This window comes from Xiphias gladius, chromosome 3, assembly GCF_016859285.1.
Source record: "Xiphias gladius isolate SHS-SW01 ecotype Sanya breed wild chromosome 3, ASM1685928v1, whole genome shotgun sequence".
In the NCBI taxonomy this organism is placed as follows: Eukaryota; Metazoa; Chordata; class Actinopteri; order Istiophoriformes; family Xiphiidae; genus Xiphias; species Xiphias gladius.
The window spans coordinates 700,483-728,051 of NC_053402.1; the positions used below are offsets into that span (position 1 = coordinate 700,483).

The window sequence follows — 27,569 nt, forward strand, 5'->3', positions numbered from 1 at the left end:
CAAAAACAACTCGTACAAACAGATTGGCTCTTAAGTGGCATATTAAGTACAAGTGCACCAAGAGAACCTGTTGCTGTCACCAGTGTTCTCATATGGAAACAAGAAAATTGTAAAATTCATTAGACTGTCCATACCTGAAAGAATAGCCTGCATTTTTATTGTGGGGAAAAATAACTTGTTTCACTTGAGGATCATAATGCCTTACCCTGTTCACCATATGAATTCAGTGTGATGTATACTTACATTTCCTTTATTGTGGCATTCATACTATGCAGATACTTATCATATCTACATATCTTCCGTCAGATCCTTTTATTTTAAAATATTTTTTTAATCATCTTGCAATTGCCAGATCCAATTGCCGTTTCTCCAATAATGTTTGGATGGAACGTTAACTTTTAGCAAGACTACAGTAGGAGTCTACAGCTACAGTAGTGGCTCTATGAGGCTGTACTTGAGCTAAACGCTAATGCTTACATGCTTATAAGAGTAATGCTTGCATGTTGATGTTTACCATGGTTACGCTGTTGGTTTAGAGTGTTAGCAAGCAAACATTTGCTAATTAGCATCAAACAGAATGTACACCTGAGGCTGATGGAAATGTCATGAGTTTTGCAGGCAAACCAAAATATTGGCCAAAGTAGAATTTTGGCCAGATGAGTGTGCAAGGATAAAAGTCAGGAGATGAAAGTTATTACTGTTCATCCTCTTGGGGCGAGGAATGTGTGTATCAAATTTCACAGCAGTCCATCCAATAGTTGTCGAGACACCATATTTCAGTTTTCAAGAACTAAAAAATCAAACTCATGGTGGTGCTAGATACATTGTATGGGCCGCATGGATATGTGCACCAAATTTCTTGCCAACACATGTTATAGTGTCCCCGACGGACTGACTGACTGACTGACTGACTGAAGCTACACGATTGGCCATTGCTCTTTCAAACTGAATTGGTGCAAACAGTCTCTATTGCGTCACCAGGGGGTCGTTTACAGGCAGTGTTGCCAATTTAGCACCTTTGTCACCAGATTTACCCACTTTTCAGACCCTTTAGCGAGTTTTCTTCCCCAAAGCACCAAGCGACAAATTGAGTGACTTTCTGGACAAACCTCAGCTACTTTCCGTGGAAGAGAGTCGCCAGTGTTGCCCCGTGAGCACGAGGTCAGGAAAATCACAGCTCAGCCGTTGTCTGTAACTCATGTGTCTGGTGATTCTGTCAGACGACGTCGTGGTTATAAAACCAGGATTTAAGCAGTGAAGAGCAGCAGCCTGGAAATATCTTGGAAGTGAGCGCTGGTTAACATGTGGTATCGATAGGCTGTGTTTCAGTCACTGTTTCATACTTGTTCCGTTGTCTGACAACAGAAACAGACAAAAATGGAAATGAGAACAGCTTCATTGGGAATTCGGCTGGATTAAACTACTGTATATGTGAGCACAGAGAGCAGGAGAGAAGTAAAGAGATAAAGGGTGGTCCAGCCACATATGAGGTTTTGACCTAGTCTTGTTATATTAGCAGTGGATTGAATGTGTTATGTGAAAGGAGTCACTAATTGTGACGAACCCAGAGAATTTTTAGCTGAATCTGTTGTTCCCCTGAGTTTTCTTTTAGCTTATTGTTTGGGTTTTATGGCCTGCAACTACAGTGTTTTGGTTAAGTCTCACCGTTCTCATCAATGTCGTTACCAGATGCATACAGTTGTTTTCATCCCTGATAAACCCGTTGTACAGTACACCACCTGCTAATGATGCTCTATATCTGCTCAGTCTGTAAATAAGCAATTGTTAACTTACATTGTTGCCATATTTTATAAAGTAGAATTACTAATGTAATAATATGTTAATGTTGTGTGTTCTATGAAGAACTGTAATTTTCGGGGGAAACTAATGACCCTCAGACAAGCAACGTTAGAAGAAATGAAATTGAAATGACTTTATTCGTTAAGCAATGTCACACTGTATACGCTTTTTCAAGCTACTACACGTAGTATTTTAAATTTCAGACTTTGGTGTTCCCCAGTGGTAGTATCAAAGAGGACACCCGGGCACAGGGCAATGGAAGTGTCCTTGTGACTCTGAGCTGAACGGGCCTGAAGCAAAACATTTAGCTGCATCCGCTTTTACCAGTGACTAATTTTTCTCCAAAAATGTCTGCCAACAGAATAGTTTGAGAGAAACCATCACATTATATTCTTCACATATATACAAATAAACAATGGATACATTTCTTCACATTTTTACAAAACACATATAAACAAAAGGCCACCAGAGTTAAATAATACAAACCCAGGCCAGGGATAGCTTAGATGTTCTGGTCACTATTCACAACATGTTGAGGCACAATCCATTTTATCTCAGAGACATGCTGCCAAAATGATAAACACTCAACAATCTCCCAAGATTTGACTTTGGATCTTTGTCAGTAGCACACTTATGAGGGAGATTTTTATATATATATATATATATATATATATATATATATATATATATATATCTGGGACCATGTACAAAATACATTAATCTCATAAAAGGGGAAAAGTTGATTTTCACCAGATTTAGCTATAAGCTAATTTCCATCTGCATCCCTGGGCAGGCGAAGGAAACAGTAAAACACAGAGCAAAACCTGACATCACCACTACAAACAGGCCAACATATCCTGTTCATACACACACAGACACACACACACACACACACACACACACACACACACACGCAGTCTTATTCTGCTCTGTTCTGTTCAAAATGTCATAAATAAACTGAATGACTTAAAAAATATAAAAGCAAATCATTACACTTGCTAAATGGTTAAACAAATGAAACCACAAATGTTTTCAACACTAACACTGTAAAAAGCATATAAAACAGAATACATGACTCTGAATGTAGTTAGGTCACTTGCTTTAGGATTATTACATGTCACTTTCATGTTATCAACTGTCATTATTATGTGCCTTGATAAGCTTGATAATGTGCAGAAAATGCATCAGGAAGCCAGAAAAGACAGTCAAGTATAAGTGTTTGAGGGCCATTTGAAACATGTGGAAAGAATATACTGTATGTACACACACACACACACACACACACACACACACACACTCACACACACACACACACACATACACACACACACACACGCTATTAGACATCTGTTAATGAAGCATGTCGGGGGAGGAGAACCTACCCAGAATAATCACAACTTTTTCACATCTAAGTCAGTGTGTTTTCACAGCTTATGAAATAACTGCTAATAAAGTTATGGAAACAGCTGCATACTTGAACACTAGAGATAGCCAGCAAGTACGACTAGCTCATTTAAAGTCACTGCATGCAATGAAAAAAAAAAAAAACGTTACCTGTAACCAGCAGTGCAGATTACTTAACATGCATACTTCTTTATTAATCATTTGGACAGTTGGACTAGACAGGACAAGATGTTAAGGAGACAGAGGAGGTGAGTCCCTGCAGCAGAAGCTATGAGATCGCTGTCCCAATTGTCCCGGCACCGGCCCCGACTCTGGTTTCTTCCCCGTGTTTCTGTGGGTCTGTGTCTGGGGCGTGCAGCGGTGAAGCGGGGAGAGCTTCACCGCGCCCTCCGTCGGTTACTGGCACCACCTCGGGACTCCGCCATCCTCTTCACCCCGCAACCCGCTCCCTCCACTGGCAACCTCCGCCCCACAGTCGCCCCAGACCCCTGCATCCAGCAAGCCCCTCCACCCTCTCCCGGGTCGTCACAGCCTCTGCCCTCCCCAGCCCAATGCCCCACTACTAGTTCAGTCTTTGAATAAACTTTCTGGTTCTTTGCGACTCTTGCTTTCTGTTCCCTCCTCGATATATCAAACTGTAAAGTGGAGTCATGTAAAAGAAAAACAAGGCAAGCACATTTATGAACTCTCTACACATTGTGACTCGCAGATGAGCCAGTCAGGTCTCACCTGACATGGTTAGTAGTGCCAGCAAACATTTGCCTTCATACCGCAATCCTAACTTTATTTCATGTATCAGGAACAACTACACAACTCAAATAGCATTTGACGTATTTTGCAAGTGTTGCCATGACTCATGGAGACCAACAGCAGAACACGCCTTTCTCATCCGCCTGTTGACTGTTCTGTAGCTCAGACAACAATTCCAGTAAAAGATCAACAAAAAGTTCACCAGAAACTGATGATCTAAGCCAGCTTTGTTTCCTATTACATTCTCGGTGGCTGTAATTCCAGTCAGAGCATTTTGCTTTGACATTTAATATTTCATTCACCTATTTCATCCTATTGCCCTCTCTGTTGTCGTTGGTAAACAGTCTCTATTAGTTTATCTCTATTATAGCTGTCTGCTATAGCAGTTTGTTTGTGACTGGTCAGCTCCTGTTCAGGGAAAACAAATACGGGAGCAAAACAAAAACTTGTCACAGGACACACAAATTCCCCAAACTTTGTTCCAGTCCGTCGGAGCCTTGTGGTCCTGTTGCCCATTTCGCTTTTACTTAGTGCCAGGGTAATGCAACAGCTTATCTTGATTACAGATTGCTATGTGGTTGAGTAAACTGGCATGCTGCGGCTTGTTCACTCTCTCTCCTCCTCACGTTTGAAGTTAAAGTTCACCCTTAGAGTTTCACCTCCCTTAAAGGCATTTGCAAACCGCAGTCATTCAGTTCTCCCTTCCTGTTACCAAGCATTGTGGAGCTGATCCTCCTGGCATCCTGATACTGTGTCACATCCCACAGCTGCGTTGCTTTGAAAATATACAGAGGCAATGTTGTGAGCACGGTCTTTAATGCGGCAATCCATTTCCAAAAGTGCGTCCATTCCTCGTTGAATCAGCTGAAGGTCTGACGACGGAGTCACACTCGGTGGGCTTTATGACAAAGAGAGACGCAAGAGAGATGAGTGTCTATCATTAACAAGATTCTCCAGCCATGCTAGCAGCTCTGTGGGGCTGTACTTAACGAGCTAAATGCTAACATCGACCTGGTAACATGCTCCCATTGCCAATGTTTACCTGCTTATGTGTAGCAAATAATGTTTACCATTTGCACCATCGTAGTGTATTGCTTCTTCATGCTAACATTTGCTAACCAAATTGCCAAACTTCCTTTGCTAGCTAAGAAATATCACGCTGCCTCAAAACTCACAGGGGGCACCAAACTCACTCGAACACATCGTTGGGGAACCATCAGTGTTAGTGCAGCAGTTTGTGCCAATCCACCCGGAAGAGGCTGAGACATGTAACAGGATGGACCAACCAAAACAAGTGTGGCGAAAAAAGATTAGAGTCAAGAATTTTTACAGGGTCTGCGACCTCGAATTCAAAAGACAGTGTCAGGTGAGAGTGGCCAGAGTCACCTGTCCAATTCGTAGAAAAACTGCCCTCACACTGACAAAAACGCAAGTCATCTGTTGCAGGACATTTTCAAAGAACTTGGTAATTCAGTCTCAACATTGTCATTCACGAAGAGGTTTTAAACTACGTACATCGGAATGCGAACAGATCTTCTACGCTCTACATCCAGAGGGTCTCAGTGAGGAATTACCCCTTACTTGTTTTCTTGTAAACGCTGACTGTTGTACTTTCGGCAACACTACTGTTGTTAGTTTATTCCGTTTTTTTGTTCTTGTATCTGTCTGAGAGAATACGTGATTTAAAGCTCACATATGGTTATGTATGGCTGTCGCACACAGATAAATGCATTCTCTGTCTAAATATTCTGCTATCCATGCAGGTTTTGGGACCACACCTACGTGGCTGATGGGTTCATGTGGAAGACCTGGTGCTCCCCGTCCCTCTCCTCCTGATTGGTCTTAGTTGACAGTCTATTGCATGGTCTGTAAGTTGTGCTTACCATGGCCCCTTCACCAAATCCTTCACTTTTATTCGCAATTTTTCACCGTGTCCCTTCTTACCCATGAAATAAATGTACTCATCATTAAAGCCTGTTTTATTCTCTCATCACTGCGCAGGCAGACTCTCTATGATTGGGACTAAAATGATATGAGTAAAAGCTTCCAAATAGTACAAATATTGGTGTTCATTAGTGTGAATTTGGAGCACAAGGAATCTCTGTGCAATTGTATTTTTAGGGAAGTTATTTATTTATTTTTTAACAAATGATGTCTTTTTAAATGTTTGGCATATTTGTTTTATAGGTAAGGCCATATTTTTGATCCATTTACAGGAGACGGGGTAACCTAAGTTCTTTGCTGGGGAAACTGACACTTTTATGATCTGAGTTCTGTAAATTTTGGAGTCGTTAGATTACGTTTATTCAATCACATTATACAAAATCAAATGTTTCTTAGTATGACTCTACATATAACTCAAAGCAACACTAGTGCATGGCTGTCAGCAGAGGCTGTGTTGAACATACTGTACAATATTCTGTGTAGAAACATCTTCTGTAGTCTTGATTTAATGTGAAGACTTCCTTTCCAATATACTACTCTGCTCTCGCTGAAATCCGTCAGCTACAGTCAGGTTAGACAGCTGCTCTTCTTGTGCTTTTAAACTCCTCTATATTGACTTTTAAAATGTAAACACAGACTGAGAGGAAATTTCTATGGGGAGCTTCAAGCAAGTCAGGAGGTGTGTCTTTACGCCTTATTTTACGTCATGCAGTCACTAGCAGACCCATGTTACCATGCGAATGGCCGATGCCTAATTGTTTTAAAAAAAATTCTCCCTTAAAAATCTTAGTTCACACTTTTGGGTTCCTTTAAAATGTACAATAAAAACTCAGATAAAACACAGATGACAAAAATAAACTTAAAAACAAACAATAATGACCACTGCATGTAGAGACAAATCACTCTCAAGACAAAGATTCAATAGTACAACCTCCACTCCTGAATATTTTTAGAGATGATTAACACTAAATCTGATTACTCAGTGGAATCTAAAAAGAGTCATTCTTGGGGCCGATTTTCTTGAGATTTTCTTATATAATCACCATTCTCATCAACCCTTCCACATAAACCTCCAACAAGCTCAGACAAGTCCAAGTTCACTATTTCCCCAGCAGAGATGGAGGTCCATTATCAAGCAGCTACACACCCAAATATGTTTTTTGGCCTGGACCCTAGCTGGTCGCTTCATGCAGCATTCAATACGAGACATTAGTCACGGGTGAAACCTTGAAAACAAAGTTCTTTTAAAGGCCACGTGGGGGAAAAACACTTTGTAGGAAAGTCCCTGTATGGTACAATAGAACTTCCTTACCTAACTTACCTCCATTAATTGTTTGGTCTCTACTTCAGCCTCATTTCCAAATACCAGCGGCGTGTTTAACTGAAAGAGAGATAAGTGTTGATCACACATCAATTCACCTCTCATAAACACATTTCACTCAAGGTGGACGCGTAGTTAAAGCTAGAAGCAGCAGCCTAATGGGGGTGACTTAAACAGGAGATAACCTGGAGATAAAACAGTGGGAAGGCATTGATCAGGGGAAGGGTATAAAGCCATCTCTAAAGCTCTGAGTGTTCCGAGGAGCACAGTGGCCTCAATAAGTCTGGAACCTAGAAGTCTTAGATGCTGGCCACGTGTAACCAGGTAAGACGAGCCCAACGGTCCCTCAAACAGAGCTCTACGGAGATGGGAGAACCTGCCAGAAGCGAGACATCTCAGCAGCACCAGGAAAAACATTGGCTGGTCTGATGAGACAAAAACTGAACCCTTTGAGCAGAACTCCAAACACCACGTCTGGTGAACACTAAGTACTGCTCATCACCTGGCTGATACCATCCCTACGGTGAAGAATGGTGGTGGCAGCATCATGTTATTGGGGGGGGGGGCTTCTCCGTGGCAGGGACAGGGAGACGGGTCAGAACTGAGAGAAGGATGAATGCAGCCAAATACAGAGACGTCCTTGAACAAAACCTGCTCCAGAGCGCACGTGATCTGAGACTGGGGTGACATTTCAACCTACTGCACAGCGCATTGATCCGTTTCAGCGCGACAATGACCCGAAGCATTCGGCCAAGACAACCTCGGAGTGGCTTCGGGACAAGTCTCTGTCCTTGAGTGACTCAACCAGAGCCCAACCAAATCCCCCCCAATATCTGTAAAGAGACCTGAAGATGGAGTTTGAGAGGATCTGGCTGGAAAAATTGGATAAACTGACCGAATCCACAACACAATAAAACGAAAAGTGATGTGGTCCAAATATTTTCCAAAACCAATGCGTTACAACATCAATACTGGAGGCTTAGTAGGAAGCGCTGGACTCTTAATAACAGGAAAATGAAGTGTGAATCAGGTTGAAAAGATGTATTCACAGTATATTTTTACCATAACTGAAAAATATCTGCAATAGTACCTGCAACACTGTCATTGGCTGAGCTCCTGGATCCATCCAGGGTCCATCCTGAAAAAGAAAAAAAATGCTTTCTTCTGCTATGTAAATTTGCTATTTGAACCACAAGCAAAGGTTCATTTATTGATGAACATTAAAGGTTTTTCGTAATACTGAGCTTTTAAAATCTTCCTTAAACTACCAGCTAGGCTGGAAAATGGTGACATGCACTTCACGGATCCTTGAACAAATCAGAATAAAAGTTACTTGAACATGTTTGGCTTTTATGCTGATAGTGCTGACAGTATACCTGTATGCGTGCCGTTGGGCCTCCACTCCTTAGGTGTTGCTGTTGAATTGGTTGTCATCTAAACCGATCAGCCACAACATTAAAAGTGGTCACCAGTTTTAATGTTGTGGCTGATCGGTGTAGATGAGCCATTACATTTAAACAACAATCACATTTCTGCTTACACTCACCCTTTCTGTCCTGTGCTGTGTCCTCATGTATATCCATAGGTAAACAGCCAGTGGCAGGACCACATTGAGGATCACGGAAATGATTAACAAATTCTTCAGGCTTACGGCATCTTGTCAAGGAGAGATCAGAGACAGAGACCACTTCCATTAACAACAACAACAACAACAACAACAACAACAACAGAAGTATATGCGGATTAGTTCATTAGTTTTAAAATCCCTTCGCTAAATCAGTAGTTTTAGTTGTACTTTCCAACTACACTACAGGCATCTGTCAGGAAGTAGAAAGGAAAAAAAGTATATTTCCAATATGGTTTATGTTTAATAATAACAACAAACATACAATTTTGGAGTCATATCACTTCAGTTAGGACAGAAATAGGGTTAGTAACAATAAACAAGATAAGACCTGCTCAATGGTGTCTGCTGACATAGGCAGTACAGGAAAAAGGGTCATGTTCCAGGGTAATGTAAGGGCGCCCGATGGCCGGGGAAGAAAATTAAAAATGATTTATCCCAATAAATTTACATACAAATATTTACCAAGTAAGGTACATTAGCTTTAGCCCAGCTGATTTCATCAGTACAACTAGAGACTTGTTTAAAAAATCAAAACTGTGTTGTCTCTGTTGCCATTGTCTACGGAAGGATTAAAAAAAACTATGTCAGTACAATTACAAACCTACAGTGTAAGAGGAAGATATTATTGTTCAGTTGTATCTTTGATTATTATGTCGGTTTTTACAATACACAGAGACAAGGGCCCTATTAGCTGTTCTACTTCTAGTAAAGTAGTGAACTAAGAAAACTTTATTTTTCACACTTGTAGCATCTTGAAAATAATAATAAAAAAGAAGATAATTAATCGGCAACCGTTTTAATATCTGATTAATTGTTAAAGTAATTAATTAACAAAAAAACTCAAACGTGAGGATTTTTGATTTGTCTCCCTTTGCTTTTATCCTTTTGGACCGTTGGTCAGACAAATCACGTAGTTTGACGACATCAACCTTCAGTTGTAGGAAACTGTGATGATTATTTTTTACTATTTTCTGACATTTTATAAATTTTTTGTCTATCGGACATAAAGCATTTGTATTGATCCAAACATCCAAATTTTAATTAAAAAAAAAAAATCTTACCTGCTTCATTATTAATTTTGGAGGATGAGGCTATGTATAGATGGGGGGGAAAAAACAGAACATTACAATTTTCTTACTGTTTGACAATTTCACTCTTGAAATATTATTATTAAAAACAGAATCACAAAAATCAAGGAGAAAACTGTTACCGGTGTCTTGTCTAGTGAATGGTTAGATTTAATTTGCTGCATGCAGCACCGGCCATAAAAGACACAGCCCATGCAGCTAAAGCAGATGTTGGTGTTTTAAATCGTTGCTACCACTGGAAAAAAAACATGGAATCAAGCAGCATATGCTCTCAGTGTGGTGATGTAGGACGTGCACGTACGTTAAGGACTGGCAACATATTGGAAGGCAGGGCCCCACTGTCCCAGTACCAGCGGTGCGGAGAGCCCTATCACTTACATCACTTGGGGCTTTATTTTTTTTTTTTAAATGTATTTATTTTTTAATTCTTCCGTTGGTAAAACTGGTACTGCAGCATACGCCGTAAAAGTTAAAGTTAAAAACCTTACATGCACGCATTCCCTGCATCTAACCGAATCTCATGGTACAGACCAAGCCCATTTCTGCGCATACATTTTTTTATTTCACAGAATTCGAAATATAAGAAACTTACGTCTTCAAACTCCTTCAAATAGAGTTGATGGACTTTCATGATCAAGTTATTAAAAGAATTTTGAAAATCCCAAAAATCCGCAAGTTATAAAGGAACAACTTCCTGTAGGTGGCAGTCAAAACAGGAAGTGTTGCATATCTTGTCAACAGTTACTCCTATTAATTCGGATCAATAGTTTCCCATGGTCCACTGAGACTTTGTGCAAAATTTGGCACCAATCAGCCACTAGGTGGTACTTTTGTTGCAAAATCTTTAGCATGAAAATTGTGCTAAAATTGTTTTTCCAAAGTAGTCTTAGGCTGTAAGTGTGATCTGGATGAAAACTTGCACGTATCATCTATGTACTCTCACGATCACAAGTCGTGAAAAGAGTTTTGGTGCTCCAAAAAAATGCAAGTCATAAAGGAAAAACTTGTAACTCAAAACTTGGGCAGTAATTTACCGTGCCACACTGATGTTCTGTACACAAGTTGGTGTATGTTGGCCACTAGGTGGCGCTTTCAGGCGAAGTTGAAAAACGTACTTTTTCCAACACTTCCTAGGTTGAAGCCCAATATGTATAAATTGTTACACGTAGTATTTAAGGACCTTCATGATTGTGGGATCACTTACCACAAAACTTGGGGATAAGTTGCAACAGTTTCACCCAACCCCAAATCCAGGATTTATGCCAGGCTAGGATAACCGCGCGTTCTGGATTACCCCTCAGAAACAGTCCAGCCGTGATGGAATGTTTTACAATGTCCGCGCTGCTCTCAATTTGAGACTTGCATTGTGCCCATGGCCCTGCAGGTCTGACTTGCATCGAACTGACGATCGGCTGGGTGCAAATTGCGCAGGGGGGATTGGACCTCGTTGATACCTGCCTGCAGGTCTAGTTCATACTCTCTGAGCCAGGTTTACAGAAGACGCGGATATGACGAAATTAAAGCTGTCTTGTTCTGATTTTTGAGCAAGGAAAAGTAAGCTGACACGACACAACAACACTTGTCTCAGGTACAAAGGAATAATAATAAAAAAAACAGAACTGTGAACTGGGTAACTTCTTGTTAGCTGCTCTGTTAATTTTTCCTCTGTGTGGTGTAATATCCAGCTATGCTAACAGTGTTGACACCAGCGGGGAGAACTGTAAGAAGAGGAGCACCCTGGATGACACTGATTTCTTCTGAGGAAACGATAACGCACTCTGACAAGAAAATAATCCACAAAACGGAGCCAAAGAACACAAAGATGCAAAGCAGTCTGTCTTTTACTCCACCAAGCTGATTGCATATACTACAGTCCCACATTATTGTTATGATCATCTGCAGTGTCACGAACTTTCAGCACTAATTTACAATGCTGGTTAAACTATCAACAGGAACTATGTCTGAGGTTTCCTGATTTACATCTTAATAAAGTCAGTAAACTAGTGTGGGCAGCTGCAAAGGCCGTGAAGGATATATACTTTGTATAGCTTACCGTTCCTTTCTCCAACTTTGCTCTCTAAGACTGCTGTTGTTGCTGTTCTTGTTTCCTGCAGTGTTGTTATTGTTGGTTGCAGTGTTGTTGGTGCTGCTGGTGGTGGTGGCAATGTTGTTTGATCTAAAATTGCAGGCAACTCAGTCAGTAACAAAATCTTACAGTGCGGGCTTTGCAGGCACCGAGGGCAAAAATATACATTTCAGTAAGAAGAAGCAGAAATACCCTTGGAAAATGACATAGTGGTAGAATAGGAAAAATTAAAGGCAGGATTTAAGGGACAGGAAACTCAAAAACGGTCAGTTTGTAACTATATACTGTATGTGTTCATTTAGTGGTTGGTCATGCCGTTAGTTTTTGGAAATTGACTTGATTTTTTCAGTTCGGCTGTGTTTCATCACCGGGGTGGCACCTTTGACGTCTGACTGAAATTCACTAGGCTAATCTGTGTTGAGAGAATACCAATGAGGATTGTTACGGGATAAACACGTGAATCTAGCTGGATTTTTCACCATCAAAGTCGACAAATGACAAAGAAAAAGTTGAATCGTTTGCAGGACAAATTTCTTCTAGAATTGGATTCAAAAAATTAAAGTGCAATTTAGTGCAGGTGATATTTTGTGAAGCTCGGCAACAGGTGAGAATGGAGCGCGAAATAGCGGAGGGCATTTTTTACTGTTGCAGCTGTAAGTGCGTGTATAACGCCGAACATCTTGTCAAGTTAATTAAATCCCTCTCTCTTTCTGTGGTAAACAGTCCACAGAGAGTGGAAGAAAACGCTGGTTTTGTCATGTGTGGGGTTGGTTAAGTTAGTCTGATTCCACTGGTGTAGGGTTAGCGAAACCACTTGTTTCCATTTGGTTTCTTGCCGGGTTGAACTTGGTGAAACTGCTCAGTAGTGTTTTTGCCTTAAGTCATTCTTGTGTTCCATGTTTGAGTAATACCAAGGCATGCCAAGCTACAGGCGACCTCATTTGATTTGCATCTCAGGGGAAGAGGGGTGACTATCCGCATGCTAGCAGCGCGGCTCTTGAGATGGCGACATGAGGACTGAAGTAGCTCGACAAATATTGCCATTCACGCTCCCGAGATTAAGAAGCCCCACTGACCTTGCTGATTCCCTGACTTTTTCTTTAGCAGCACCATAGGTTTCACATTTGTAGTTTTAGGTGAAATATCTCAACAACTATTGGATGGATTGACATAAAATACGGTTCACACATGCCCTTAACTCCCCTTAACTATTGACATCCCATCAGCCTCAGCTGTACTTTGTGTCTCATTAGCAAATGTTGGCATGCTACCATGCTAAACTAAGATGGTGAACATGGTAAGACATTACACCTGCCAAACATCTGCATGTTAGCATTGTCACTGTGAGCATGTTAGCATGTTGACATCAGCATTTAGCCCAAAGCACCTCTGAGCCTAAGCAGAGCTTCGCAGAGCCGCTAGCGTGGCTGGAGCCTCTTTTCTTTTTATTCTTAATCTTACGTTTTCAGTAACTCCTAATGGTTTGTGAAATACTCAGCATGTCTGCCTACATATAGACACGGAACAAAAAGCAGTTCTACTTCAAATTTCCCTCCGACTCCAGCTCAAGATTCAAAGTTGCACAAAAAACAGTGCTGTCATCGTAACCACAGACACAACACAGCGGCTGGTGTAATACACAAGTGAGGAATTTTGCTGTGGCTATACCTTACAACAGGAGCAGATGACGCTTTACGTTATGTGGTTTCGGGTACAAAATTTCCCCACACAAAGTCAAAATAGATGTTTCCAAGTTTTTATCATCAGCCTTTTTCACTTTAAGTTACACTAGAGCCCCGATGGGATCTAATCAGACGGGATTAATACGCCAGGGGGTGGGGAGCAAACAAGTAGTTGTTTTAAATCAAATTTTCAGATCCTTACCCAGGGAAATAATGAATAATGAATGAATGAAGCGACCAAATCAAAGACTACTCCAGCAACAATGATGAGATAAAACATCTAGGAAGAAAATGTGGTCAAAGGCATTCCCAAACTACAGAAGCTGTTATAACTATGTACCAGAACGGCCGTTATTACAACAGTGAGCTTGACTTCTGGGATCTCAATTGCACAGCATCAGCTTGCACCTCTTAAGCATGGCTAAACAAAACCGTGTGACTTACCAACAGACGTTATTTCAGAATGGAGCCTGCACACATTTTCTAAAAAGATGAGGACAACGTTACATCAGTCGAGGTGAGGAACTGAAAAAGTTTATACTTTCCAGGAGAAACTTTAAACTTGATATGACAGAAAGAGCTGAATTTGTGTCTTGTTTCCAGCACTCACATGTCCATCCAGGCAGACACGACAACAAAAGGGACACACACACACCCACTTCAACATGTTCATTACACACCAGCCACAGACGCTCACAACGAAGCATGTATACTCACCGTATCCGCAGCCTGTGATGCGAGAAAGGAAGAAAAGGAAATTGTGACTTTAAACGTTTGAAAACAGCTTCAATATTCAGCTTCGGTAATGACTGTACCGCACCTGTGAAGACTATAATTACGACCAGAATTGGAAATTAACTCTGTGTAAATTTTAGAATTTTATCCCGAAATGGGCTCGGTCACCATTTGAGATCATCAGCGAGACCTTTCTGTTTTAAAATGCAGCATTTTGCCTCTGCTGGTTTGACCTTATTGACTGCCATGAGCACCAGGTCCAGTATTTGTTTCCAAAAATATGTCAGAGGCAGCTGGTTTACCCGGGCGGTAAGATCAGTCATGTCCCCTCTTAGAATGCACTGTAGTGAGTTTGGTCATCCCTCAGCCTTTCCGAGTGAGGCGCGCAAGTGATGTGTGTCAAGTTTTGGAATAAAAAGCAGTAGTTCCACCCGCAGGCCCACCCAGGTAAACCAGCCACCACTGACGGTGAGAGTAGGGTCAGTATGATGGATACCTTCAGAAGTATGATTGAGTGCTTTGGCTGTCAGGCACATGAGGTGATAGAAAGAGACGTTCTGAGAACTCTCCACTTCACACGTTAGATTCCTTGTCTTTTCACCATTCTGGGGGGGAAGAAGAAACACGTTAATCAGACCCAGCAATTGATAAGTGAAAAGTGAAACCTGAAACTGCAGAATCGTTCACAAACGCCACAGTCGAAGAAAACAAAAAAACCCCATTTGAAGAAAATGACTGAAAATGTAAAAAGGTTGGATCCTTCACTCACTTTAAAGCAGCCATGTAGTATGTGACACAGTTCTCCTGTCCTATTGCACACCTTCTCCAAAGTACATTCGATTAAGTCCTGTATTGGGAAAAGGACATACGCGCACTTCATCAAATGCAATTCAGTCCAGTAATTGCCTATTGAACAATACGCATCTACACATAGTTACGCAGAATGTCATTTCTTTTACACTGTTTCAGTGAGTTACCCTGGAGTCCTTAGCTCTCGCAAGGGGGAAACTGCGTGTCAGATGTCTTGCCTCCTTGAAAGTGGATCAGAGAAGTCGACAAACAGAAGATATTATTCACCGTTCATGTCTGGTTTTTTATTAGCTAATGATTGTTGTTTCTGCGGTCGTTATGTTCCCAATCACAGTGAAATACTGACCGGTGGTTACCGAAACATAGTCTGCCAGGGGTCCTAAGAGGGCTCCAGAGGGTCGCCGTTTATCAATAGTTTACTTTTCATTTTTCGTCCTCTACCAGTTATCACTCTAAAGAATGACCCAAGCACGAGGGTTTTGATCATTTTATAGCGATTTGAATTTTTTTTTTCTGTGCCCTCTTGGTGCCTACACCTGTTTCAGAAAGTGGAGTTTAAGACTTTAGAACTGAATAATAATTCAACAATTAAATTCAGGGAGACTAAAGTAAGAAAAGAGGACATACATTTTTTTTATGTGTCGTGGAAAGTGCAGTAACTGTGCTCTTTAAAACAGTTAAGGTACAACGCATACGACAGTGTAACCCTGTTTTGTGTAAAAGGATAAGTCCCGTGGTATCTTTTTTTCTTTTTACTGTCAACAGATCCCAATGAATTGATCCACCTGGAAAACTAATGTCTGCGCAGCCAAAGCCTGATATATCTGATCCCACTGTGCCACGGAGCTCCACTGTTGGCCAGAACCTATTAAAAACACACCGATGAGCCGCGACATTGCACCGGGTGTCATCATGATCAGGGCCACAGTAGTTTATTTTGAGTCTGCTGTGGGATATTCGCTAACGTCATTCACATCTGCTGTTGAAGATAGTCACCGAGAAACGCATTATTTCCAAACTAACGTTTGCGAAGAACCATAGTTCCCGGGACATGATGATTTTTGTTTAAAGATTTGTGACCCATTCTTACAGTTTCACATCCTCAGCGGGCACCGCTCGGCTCAGGGCTGAATGCCGGAGATCGGCTGGGGAGGATGGAAAGTATTGTGGGAGGGACGATTTGTTTGGTGTATAGCCAAAAACAGAATACTAGGAGATACTGCTAAAGGTAGTATTTTTGACAATATACCACTTCTTCAGACTTTTTAAAGCCATATTTGCACATTCCCTTATGCGGGGAGATTTCTGTGCTCTTCTCATCAGCCCGATGAGAACTTGCGAGTTTGGATCATTTCCATCCCACATGACCCTAAAACTGCCGTACGAGGCTTCCTGTTCTGCTCCGCGTGTAGGCAAATTTCATTCACAAAAATGTTCCCGCAGAGTAAAACAAAGAGCTCCATACCGCAGGGCTTCAAGTGCTTCAAGTGCTGGTGTAAAAGCTGCCAACGAGTTTAGCATAGTCAGTCAAGTGGTAGTAGAGGACTCAAAAAGGTTGGAAAATATCAAGGGTATGTTTGTCAACTGCATGTTATGAGTGCTGTACTCCAACCGACATAAAGAGGGAGTGATTTAACATGAGGTTAGATGCCGGAGCTATTTCTAAAGCCGAGCGGTCTAATCCGAGAGGCGGTCGCAGGGATGTTAGACGGGACGATTTCTTTTAATACCGGACACAGAGCCTCCTGAAAAATCCAGGGGCAGCTGTCGGGAGACAACTACTGCATGTTGCTGTGCTGAAATAGGCCCAAAAAATCATCGAGTCGGGTACACAGGAACTATGACTCTCAGTAACTTGGCAAGCCACAATGATGTTGATAATATGCTGAACAGAATATTGATTTTCCATTAAGTTGGTCTCAGTACTTTATTTATTTATTTATTTATGTATTTTTCGGCGCTCTAAGCCTATTTTCGCTGTGGAGAGAGGCAGTCTATCTGGACATGACATGTACAGCAGGGCTGGACCTCTCATGAATTTCATCCAGACATAAGAGAAAATTCTACGAGCAGTTCTTACGTGAGACCCTATGGTATGTGCGGGATCTGAAAATCTCTTACTTTGACACGCTCGACTGTAGTGTCAAAAAAGACACGGGGGCAAACAGCATTTAATGTAGCTGCAGACGCCCTGAGAAAGACGGTTTTCACAAGCTGTTCAGACAGATGACTTGCAAACACCAAAAACAGTACATTAAGCAAGTAACCACTGAATAAAAAACGATGAACATATACCCATGTCCCCATGTTGAAATAGTCGAAACAGTCTTCCTTTGACAGGTCAATCAGGAAAACCTAGCAGACAAAAATTAACAGCAGCATTGAAAGACTGTTTTGTAATAGGAAGAGCAAAGATATTGCCAATACATAATGATAATAGGTCATGTAGTAATGTATCAATGAATGCCACTGCATTTAAAATTAAGCTGTGCAGTCTACCAGTTCAGTTTTTCTGAATTTAACCCTGAGCCGACTGAAAGCGAGTACCTAAAATGCTAGGGAGCGTCTTCGACGGCTCACTGTTAGAAAGATGTTTGTGCTGGACCTCACAATGATGCAAAGCATTTCAGCTGCTTCCGAAACCGTTAATTATGACACACATTAAACATTATCACCACTGCTGCACTTAAATAACAAGTCGTCACATCAAGGCTCCCAGCTCCCACGTCAGAGGTACGAGCCGCACAGGTGACACTTACGAAGAGAAACAGGCAGGTCACGCATCTCCATGATGTCATGCTGCCACCGTAACCATCCAGACTCACACTATGGAAGAAGAAGCAGAAAGCAGGGGAAAGGCATATTATAGAGCAGTATTTAGGTGTGTCATTGGGTCTGTCATCGCTTGCACACAAACGAGGTTCAGTTCAGCATCATATCAACCATAAAATAAAATAAAAAAACTGTTCTCGAAAAGTAGCTAGAGGTTACCAGGGACTGTTGTCTGTCCGGGGGAGTTTAGGCCACTCGTGGCATCACTGGTCAGGGTACACATTCAGAGCAGTGACAAAATAAGGGAAAAACAGCTTCAGTGCTCCTTGGCATAGACTGTGCAAACCTCTGAGCTCAGGTCGTCCAAAAGGTCGAATGTCTCATTGATCTCAACTTCTTTACACCGCAAATTAAATCACAGAGGCGGCACGATTGTATAATGCAAAGATGCAAAGATACAAACTTGACTGAAAAACGATGAACGTACGGAGGAAAATAACCGAGAGACCTGACTTCTGAGATGGGTCGATGGCTGAGCTGCCACATGAATATACACCAATCGGCCTCAACATCAAAACCACCTGCCTAATGCACCGTAGGTCCCCCCTCGTACCGCCGAAACAGCCCTGACCCGTGGAGACATGGACTCCACAAGACCTCTGAAGGAGGGCACCGAGACGTTAGTATCAGATTCTTTAAGTCCTTCTCTCGCCGAGTGCACCAGTGAGCCTTGGGTGCCCAGGACTCTGTGGATGGTTCACCGGTTGTCCTTCCTTGGACCACTTTTGGTGGGCACTGACCGCTGCATACACCCAACAGGACCTGCCTTCTTGGGGATGCTCTGACCCAGTCGTCCTACGCTTGGCCATTTCTCCCGCTTCCAGCACATCAACTTCGAGAACTGACTGTTCACCCGCTGCCTGATAGATCCCAGCCCTCGACAGGTGCCACTGTAGCCAGATAATCAATGTTATTCACGCCACCTGTCAGAGGTTTTACTCAACCACTCCACATACAGTCAGGGCTCACAATGCTTGCTAGCTGCAGCTAATATCTGCACACATGGTACATTGGCTGTATGGAATAAACAGAGAGCGGAAACACACTCCAGTGGTCAAATCTGCACGAATAATGTGAAGTGAAACTTTACGAGTCGGTGTCTGACATTTTATCATCGGGGCTCGCTGGCTGTTCCTCACCCCAGGCTCGAAGCTGAAGGGGACTGGGACTCTCAGGTTGTGGGTCCTATACTCACCCCGTTCAGATTTACAATTTGTGGACGCTTGGACACCTTTGTTATTTCTATGTTACTGTGAAATATATCTATTTCTTCTAGGAAGTTTAAAAAATAATTTCAGTCTCAGACTGAATTAGTAGATTAGATCAGCAAAATAAATTGTAAAAAAGTCTAGAAAAAATGTAAAAATGTAAAAGTTAACTTTGGCCAAATTATACAAGTAAATGTAAAGCGGCTATTTTACAGAATCAAACTTTTTCCAATTGCATGTGTGTGTGAGTGTAAGCGAATGCAAGACAGTCATGGCAGACGTACGCAAATGAAAAACCAACAACCAAACCTGTTATTAGCATCACTCACATGCCACTGAGGACATTTCAATATCTGTGCATCGTGATGCCCGTTACTCATCATTTTAAACATTCTCTGGGCCAACGGAGACTGAACATAGCCTAAATAAACTATAACTCATCGGGTCAATCATTAATCAGCTGCACCTCAGTGCCAAAAACAACAGCACACAATGAGGATAGATGAGGGAATAGTATAGAGGTAGACACACACTTTTCAGAAAGGAAGTGAAACTCATTTTCCTCTACGACTCTGTGTCTGCGCCGTCGTGTTACCACATGAGAGCACAGGACGGGACAAGACAGACCTCACATACACATCAGTGCATATCGTACAACTTACACAATGAAAACGAAGCCCAAGTGTGTGCAGAACGGAATGGAAAATTATACTTGAAAAATTGGGGTCGTGTTATCTTAGAGGACTAAGCTAGATGACCATTCGTATTGTTGATTAATTTGCTGGTTATTTTCTGGTTAATCGCGAAAAGGGCCCATCCCAGTATCCTAGAGCACAAGATGACTTCATTAAATGTCTTGTTTTGTCTGACCAACCGTCCAAAACCCAAGTTATTCAACTTACTTGTTTTGTGGTTAGTAACGTCCATGGCATGCAACTACCCGTGGGACTCTGAGCCTGTCATTTTCAGAGTGCTGAATTGTGGCTTTTTTTTATGCCTTTATGTTGCTAGGCTAGCAGGTTTCTAGCAGTCTTTCTACTGTAGTGGTCAGTAAAGAGTGCCCCACAGGCAGAATCTGGCCTTTCGTGTAATGTGGGGCAAGCTCTGGTTTAGAGTTTTCTTAAACCTACAATAACTGATTTGTTTGGCCACTTGGGGGTGGGAAAAAACAAGTTGTTAACACGACTTTAACATATCATGACCTTCTAAGGTGATATGGGGAACTTGTGGGGAAACAGTTTCTTATTTCCAAATCCAGAAGTTAAAGATCAACATTACCATTCATCTGGATCTGGTGTCTGAGTCCACCTGATGAATCTAGGTCCAGTACTCCCTCTCTTTTAGCTCTGGTTTTGGTCTCCACCAGCTCCTGAGGGAAACATCTGGCTCTTTCGCTGGTCTCTGACTGTGTCTGTCTGCTGGTTCTGACCATATTCTATGTCTCTTTCTTAAAAAAAAAAAAAAGAAGTTCATTCTGAAAGGACTCACCCTCACACTGAAGCTGTTCCAGAGAAATTCAGGGCTGCATCTAATGATTATTATCATTTGTGATCAATTGACTTATTCGTTTTTTTGATTCTAGAAAACGGTGAAAAATTTTCAACACAATTTGGACATCTTCAAATGGCCCGTTCTGTCCGCGCAGCAGTCCAGAACCCAAAGATACTTCATTTACAAAGATGCAACGACCAAGGAAAAGCAGCAAACCCTCATCCAGCCATTTTGGCATTTTTGCTTGAAGAGTGACTCAACAATTAATCGACAATGACTCGATTTTAAATTCAGATCACTGCCACCATCAGGAAAACAGAAACTTGGATGAGACCGGAACAATCTGGTGGGTTTTCGTGCTACCATACATTTAAAAAAAAAAAAAAAAAAAAAATATATATATATATATATATATATATATATATATTTTTTTTTTTTAGCAATTGCATAGCTAAAAGACTGACTGTCTTAATGGTTTACGTAAAGAACTAAATACATGTTTACAGCTGATATTGATAAAAATATATATATATTCAGAAACGATTATTGAAAAGTTGAAAAATTACACTTAGTTGTAAAAAATATATCCCTTTCATTTCTTTGTGAATTTCCCAGTGTGTAAAAACAGCCTCACGCATCTCCAGTCAGTCAGAGAGTCCCATGGAGAAATCCGCACCAACTGAAACATCGCGCCAAATGAAACTGCCGCTGACACGCCCGCGGTCTGCCATAACTGCACCGAAATATGGCCTTAGATATGAAGGAGCGTGCAGAGCCACGGCTCTGACCGCTATTCAGCCCAGGCTCTACGAGCGCAGGACTGCTGTCTGGATCGTGGACTCAGCCGGAGCTGGGGTTCGGACGCCACGGGGCCTCTGCGTCCATCTTTAGGGAGCGAATGCTCTCGCGGCCGCTGCACTGCCCGTTGCCACGACTCACCGGAGAGAGACCCAACCTTTGTTCCAACTGTTCCACGTGCCTACACACACACACACACACACACAAGCACGGATGCCCGAGCAGCTGTGCGGGCATCCCAAACCCTCTGCGCAGCTGGCTGCCAGAGAGCAGCCCTGCAGGCTCGGTGGCGCTCGTCGGCCCCGTCCCAGCGGCCCCGCAGGTGAGGGAGATGTTCGCCTGCTGCGCCCCACCCTGCAGAAACCCGGGCAGAGCCAGTGTGTCGTTGAACCTACCGTGCTTTGCTGTCGGCGGCGTTCATCTGCTCTGATCCAGGGCTGCACGCACATTCTCCCTTCGGCAACTTTTCTTTCACTTTCCACTTTTTCTGCCTCCTCCTCTCGTTCCTCATTCATGATGCCGCTCCGGACTTTCCACACGAGGGGCGGCGGCTTAAACTAAGCCCTTTGACGTCGGCTCGCTGGAAACTTGCGGACTCTCTCGGACCGTAGGTGGAGCGATCCGGCCCTAGTGACTACATAGAGTTTGGAGATCCCCGAGAAGAGCCCCAACAAGCCTCTTAGTTACGAAAAGATGAGTACATTGCTTTCTGATTAGAGCTCTGACCTCTTTATTTGCTCCTTTTCTTCCCCCTTCTTTTTATTGATCTGGACTGTTTGTTACTCGCATTGGCCGGACTTTGTGCATACGATAAAGATTGTATTAATACTCCCACGTGTTTTCACGTCAAAAGGTAGTTTGGAGACCAGGCAGACCCTTGGTGAGAGACCTTGTCAATTGTGACCCGCCGTCGCTGACCCCACGTCCTGTCTTGGAATTTCCAGATTGCAAGACAGGACGTGGTGTTGTGTGAAGGCTACAGCAATCCGACGACTTTGAAGGTCATGCAGGGTGTACCTGGCATTATCTGCACGGCACCTCAACGGATGTCGGCGCCCAGAAGGTGCTGGTTTTTTGACAATTTTTGGTGACAACAGAGGATCCAAAGAGCCTACAGTGGAAGCACGCATACATTACTGACCAAACACACATACAATGGGTGCGTCAACCATCAGTCAAAAACCTTCCTCTCTATGAGTTAGGTATAGCAGCGGTAACGGTGATAATCCGGATCAGCCGTTCGTTGGCCATCGCGACCGTGGGTCGCACCGGGCACACGGAGAGAACCGGGGAGTTGGAAACGCTGCTGCATTGGGCGACATTCGAGGTCGGAACCAGGCGGTGGACCAGCCATGGGAAGGTGTGGGCGGTTGGACGCCCAGGATGACCTTGTGCGCAGAGATTGGACACTCCGCTGGTGCAATGCAACGTAGAACAGCAGAAGACAGTTTCTTTCGGTCCAAGGCCAAGTGAAAAGAGCTAAATGGTAGAGCTACCATAAAAAGCACGTGGCATTTAAAATGTGTGCACACAAAATGGTAAACGGACGGCAGTTACATAGCGCTTTTCACCACTGCCACATTCACCCATTCACACACACACACTCATACAGCGCTTTTCTACACAAACAGCGCTTTCTATACACACACACACACACACACACACACACACGATGGGGGCTATGTGGGGTTCGGTTTTTCGCCCAGGGACACTTTGTCATGCGGACTGGGGGAGCCGGGGATCGAAAAAAAACCGACCTTCCTCTTAGTGGACGACCCGCTCTACCACAGCCGCCTCAAACAAAAGAACTGCCGGAGAAATCCCAAAGCATTGGTGTTTAGTTCAAAGTAAGAGACATTTTATGTAAATTAAGTTCACACGAAAAAAGTGTAAAAGTTTACATTAAATCCCTTATTTATGTCTTAAATGTTTGAATGAAAGCAGTTTGTCTGTCGTTGAGCACAAAGGGTAAAATGGACGACCATCAAGTCAATTACGTCAATTTGCGTGAAAAGATAGCACCTAGCACTGATTTGGTGAGAGCGCCCGCTGATGCTCAGACCGACAGTGAGGGAGCTGCCTCTGTCAGAAAAGGATGACGTTAAACTTGCAGCAAGGGCAGAACTTTCCAAAATAAGGAATTTAGAGAAACTAAGAACATCTAAACTAAGTAAGTAACTCAGTACTGCCAATCACAAACTGGTCATTTCTCCACTTCCTTTTAAACTGAGGGAAGGATTCAGAAGGGTTGCATCGGAAATTAGTGAATAACAGAAGCGCAAACCAAACTTTAATGACATTGTGCACTTTGGTAAACATCCAGTCAAGCCTTTGTCTGATCCAATTTTTGAGGATATTCAAACCAAAGAAACAGGAATACATATCAAAAGGGATGTGTACACAGCAAAACCAAAAGTGGAATGATAAAAACTTGGCTACAAATGTCTGTGCTATTAATAAACTACAACACATGGAGACAAAAGAATCCAAACAGAGTGACAAAAACAGTTTTTTCTGTTTACACAGTGACTCCGTGGGGATCATTTCTTCAGGATGTCATCAGCAATGGATACACTGAAATGGTCCCACAGGATGAACTGCATTGTGGTAAAGTTCCCGTTTTACATTCTGCATCATGGTGTTTACCACCCAAGCAAAGGCTTCTGAGGGGCACAAACCTTACAAGTTCCTTAGTAAGAGTGCTCCTAGGATTAAAACAAGAATCCATTGCTTTTACGTCTGATGTAAAATCCATGTTTTTCCTAGTCAAAGTGGCGGAGGAGACAAGGCCTTTCTTCAGTTCTACGGAGGCTTCATATCCAGGTCAGTTCACACACCTGTGAGTAAAGCATATAAACGAGAAACGTTGTAGAGCCTGATCATGACTGAACAATGACTATAACAGCAAGCACCGGGTAGAGGTTAACAATGAAGCAAGCGGTGCTGATCATGGATTCAGGATTATCATTCGCCGAAGGGAAAACAGTCCAGCAACTTCACGTGAGCGTCACACAGTAATGTTACGGCAAACGCGCTCGTTTGATAGGAATACCCAAGGATGCGCATATCTGTGAAATAAACAACTGTTGGAAGATCCATCTTGATACAAAGATGGTAGGTATTCCACATACACCGCTTGTTTTCTTCTTCCTGGAGGCGGGCCTTGGCGCAAGGGCCAACGTGATGCGCGAAAGCTGTCGATCTCAAAGACAACTGACAGATTCCCTCACGGAGATATTAACCTTACATAATATTTGGATGGGATTCCCGTAAAGAAACGTCGTAAATGTGAGTTATTTTATCATTGAAAATTTCAGTACGTTTAAGTAAATGAACACCGTCTGACTATACAACAGTGTGGGTGGTTGACGTATTTTAAAAAAAAATTTTTTTGTGCAATAAATGATTGCACTTTTTTTTATGTTCAATAAAATTGTATTTTCCTAAATCTTCAGACACCTCATATGTAGGCTAGTAAGCTTCACCTCCGCTGCTACAACTCTATCTTTCATCCGGGAAACACTGAAGTGACTCATCTTCTGCACGTGCTGCCAAGAACGGATGCAAACACTTGGTATACCCTGCATCACTTAGCCAAACACATTTTACAAGAGTTGTGCAGAAAGAACTATGGTTGGGTTGAAGAGGTTCCACGAGTCCTAAGACAACAATCGATCAACTGGTTGACTGACCTGAAAGGGCTTTCAGTGATCCAAGTGAGCAGGTGCTTGAAACCGAATGACTTTGGACCACCTGTCCATGCCCAGTTGCACCACTTTGCTGATCCCAGTGAAGGAGGGTATGACACAGTAACATATCTGAGGTTACAGAATGAACCAGGTGATGTACATGTTTCTTACCTTCTTGGAATAGCCAGAGTGACACCACTTAAACCAGTAACTATCCCCCGTTTGGAGCTCACTGCCACTATCGTGGCTGTTCAGGTAGTCAAGATGGTAAAAGCAGAATTACAGCTTCGATTGGAGGAATCCTTTTTTCTGGACAGACAGCAGCACAGTCTTGAAATATATCAACCTTAAAGCAGGTGATTCTTACTCCCCTTCCTCTAAACATCCACCTTATTAAACTCAAAGGCGAAGCATTTTCCAGAGGACAGACCTGGACATTTCCTTGACCGTCTCAGGTCTCAGACTAGGTTCATTCTTCATAAATCCCAACTCGAAGATTAACACTTCCCAGTTTGAGCGTCCAGTATTTTAAAACTCACGGGATTAGAAAAATAGACGGTGAGCACAATCACGTCTTAATCGCGTCTAAAAGACGTTAGATTAGAACCTCCAAAAGACGTTTCCACAGGAGTCAGAATCAAGGTTTTTTATTGTCATTTGTGGACGTTGTATTTACGTCACAAATAAAACGTCTAAAAGACGTTATACTGTATTTGGATGTCCAGTGGACGTCTCCACAGGAGCCAGAATACTGTACTCATTATGCAAATTACGATTCGGCATATGACTAACAGTATAACGTCATATAATCTAGGGCTCATTTGAGATAATAAATTAGAATAATTAATAATCTCACAAGAAGAATTAAGTTGAATCCTCAAAATCACATATCTTCATATCTGAATGTGATTTAAAATGCACATTCTGTCATTTAATGTTTCCTAACAAGACCCTTGTGACTCTACATTATCACTTGAATTAAGGCCTGTACCTCAACGGAACAGAACCTTCATTAATATTATTAGCAACACCTGTGTTTACCTGCCATTTCATGTCAAGCTCAAGTCGTGCTGCTGTGAAAAAGGCCTGTTATTCTGCTGAGTTCTTTCAATCATCCCATTGTATATTTGAATGAAATCACAGGGGATCAAGCTAATAAAGTAGATATTGATCCTGAATGTTCAGCAGGTTTCTAAACCACATACTTTAGCAATTTGAACTTTTAAAGAGTACAACCGAGAAATATTTATGTGTGGACATATAGTTAATTGGAGAAAATATTAAAACTCAACCTTATCCTCTGGCTACCGCTGATCCTGCATAAACACGTTCTGTCCTGATGTTACGAGACCTGTCTACATATGCATCTAAGACATGAAAAGGCATGATTGTGTGATTACTGTCAGGTGAACGCCTTTTTCATGTGTTTTACTCTATCTTGAAAAAGGCTGTTGGGCTAAAACCGCAGACGACGAGTAGGATTCCTACGTCATAGAGGTGGAGGATTTAACACATTTCGGTGTTGTGTGTCTCCCTCATAATATAAACAACACAAGAACCTCTCAGCACATTCTGGGTTACATTTTGATGGAGTCTACTGGAACCGAAATAAACCAGGCACCAACAAGCACACTTAAGATTGGACCACTAAACATTTTCAGCTACACACTGTACAGAGGAAGCTGTATCTGGTTCCAGCCACTCCTTGCTGTTGTGGATGTGCACAGCTGGGAAATGCAGGAGTGCCATCTTCATGGATGTCCTGAACATGGTTCACCATGCTTCGCCACTTGGCATCACATCTGGTGGTCTATTGGGAGTGGAAGCTGCGGTCCAGTATGGGTGGAAGGTGGTCACTCTGGCTGAGCTCCTGAGATTCTGTGTGGAGGGGGGAGAAACTTTGAAAAGGACAACCATCACTGCAGCACTCCACGATCTGGACTTTTTGGCAGAGCGACCTGACCGAAGCCTCTCCTCAGGTAAAGTTTGCAAAAAAGCCTCAGACTGTGAGAAACAAGATTCACTGGTCTGAGGAAACCAAAAGTGACCTGTTTGGCCTCAGTTCTAAGCATCATGTTTGTTTTTCTCCAGACATGAAACTTAGAATTGATTGTCCTTCTGGAAGTTTCTCCCATCTCCACACAGGATCTCTGGAGCTCAGCCAGAGTGACCATCGGGTTCTCGGTCAACTCTGTTAACAAGGCCCCTTGTCCCCCAATTGCTCAGTTTGGCCGGGCGGCAGCTCTAGGTAGAGTCCTGGTGGTTCCATACTTCTTCAAATGAAGGATTATGGAGGCCACCGTT

The 27,569-nt window shown here is 42.4% G+C and overlaps 1 protein-coding gene across 2 annotated transcripts; it reads right to left on the minus strand.

The window, feature by feature from the left end:
• Positions 1–1,942: 1,942 nt before the first annotated feature.
• LOC120783418 lies at positions 1,943–22,115 on the minus strand. 2 transcript variants are annotated; one of them, XM_040116416.1, is made up of 14 exons: positions 21,972–22,115; positions 18,007–18,073; positions 17,543–17,602; positions 15,415–15,468; positions 15,207–15,284; positions 14,934–15,042; positions 14,420–14,431; positions 14,147–14,185; positions 11,988–12,110; positions 9,908–9,937; positions 8,766–8,875; positions 8,310–8,357; positions 7,220–7,279; positions 1,943–4,852 (listed from the first exon to the last, which is right to left on the minus strand). In XM_040116416.1, the coding sequence occupies exons 1-14, from the start codon at positions 22,085–22,087 to the stop codon at positions 4,769–4,771; spliced, it is 990 nt and encodes a 329-aa protein (XP_039972350.1). In that variant the 5' UTR covers positions 22,088–22,115; the 3' UTR covers positions 1,943–4,768. The 2 variants fall into 2 exon arrangements, with proteins under 2 accessions (XP_039972350.1, XP_039972359.1); XM_040116425.1 differs by lacking the exon at positions 7,220–7,279.
• Positions 22,116–27,569: the final 5,454 nt, after the last annotated feature.

What these genes read in the sequence shown, in the direction of transcription:
- LOC120783418 (XM_040116416.1), bottom strand. Translation starts at nt 22,087, where the DNA reads ATGAGGAACGAGAGGAGGAGGCAGAAAAAGTGGAAAGTGAAAGAAAAG. An exon ending in TGACCTGCCTGTTTCTCTTC is followed by an intron (nt 17,603 to 18,006) that starts GTAAGTGTCACC and finishes TTTGTCTGCTAG; the next exon opens with GTTTTCCTGATTGACCTGTC. An exon ending in AGACCAAACAATTAATGGAG is followed by an intron (nt 4,853 to 7,219) that starts GTAAGTTAGGTA and finishes TTTGTCATAAAG; the next exon opens with CCCACCGAGTGTGACTCCGT.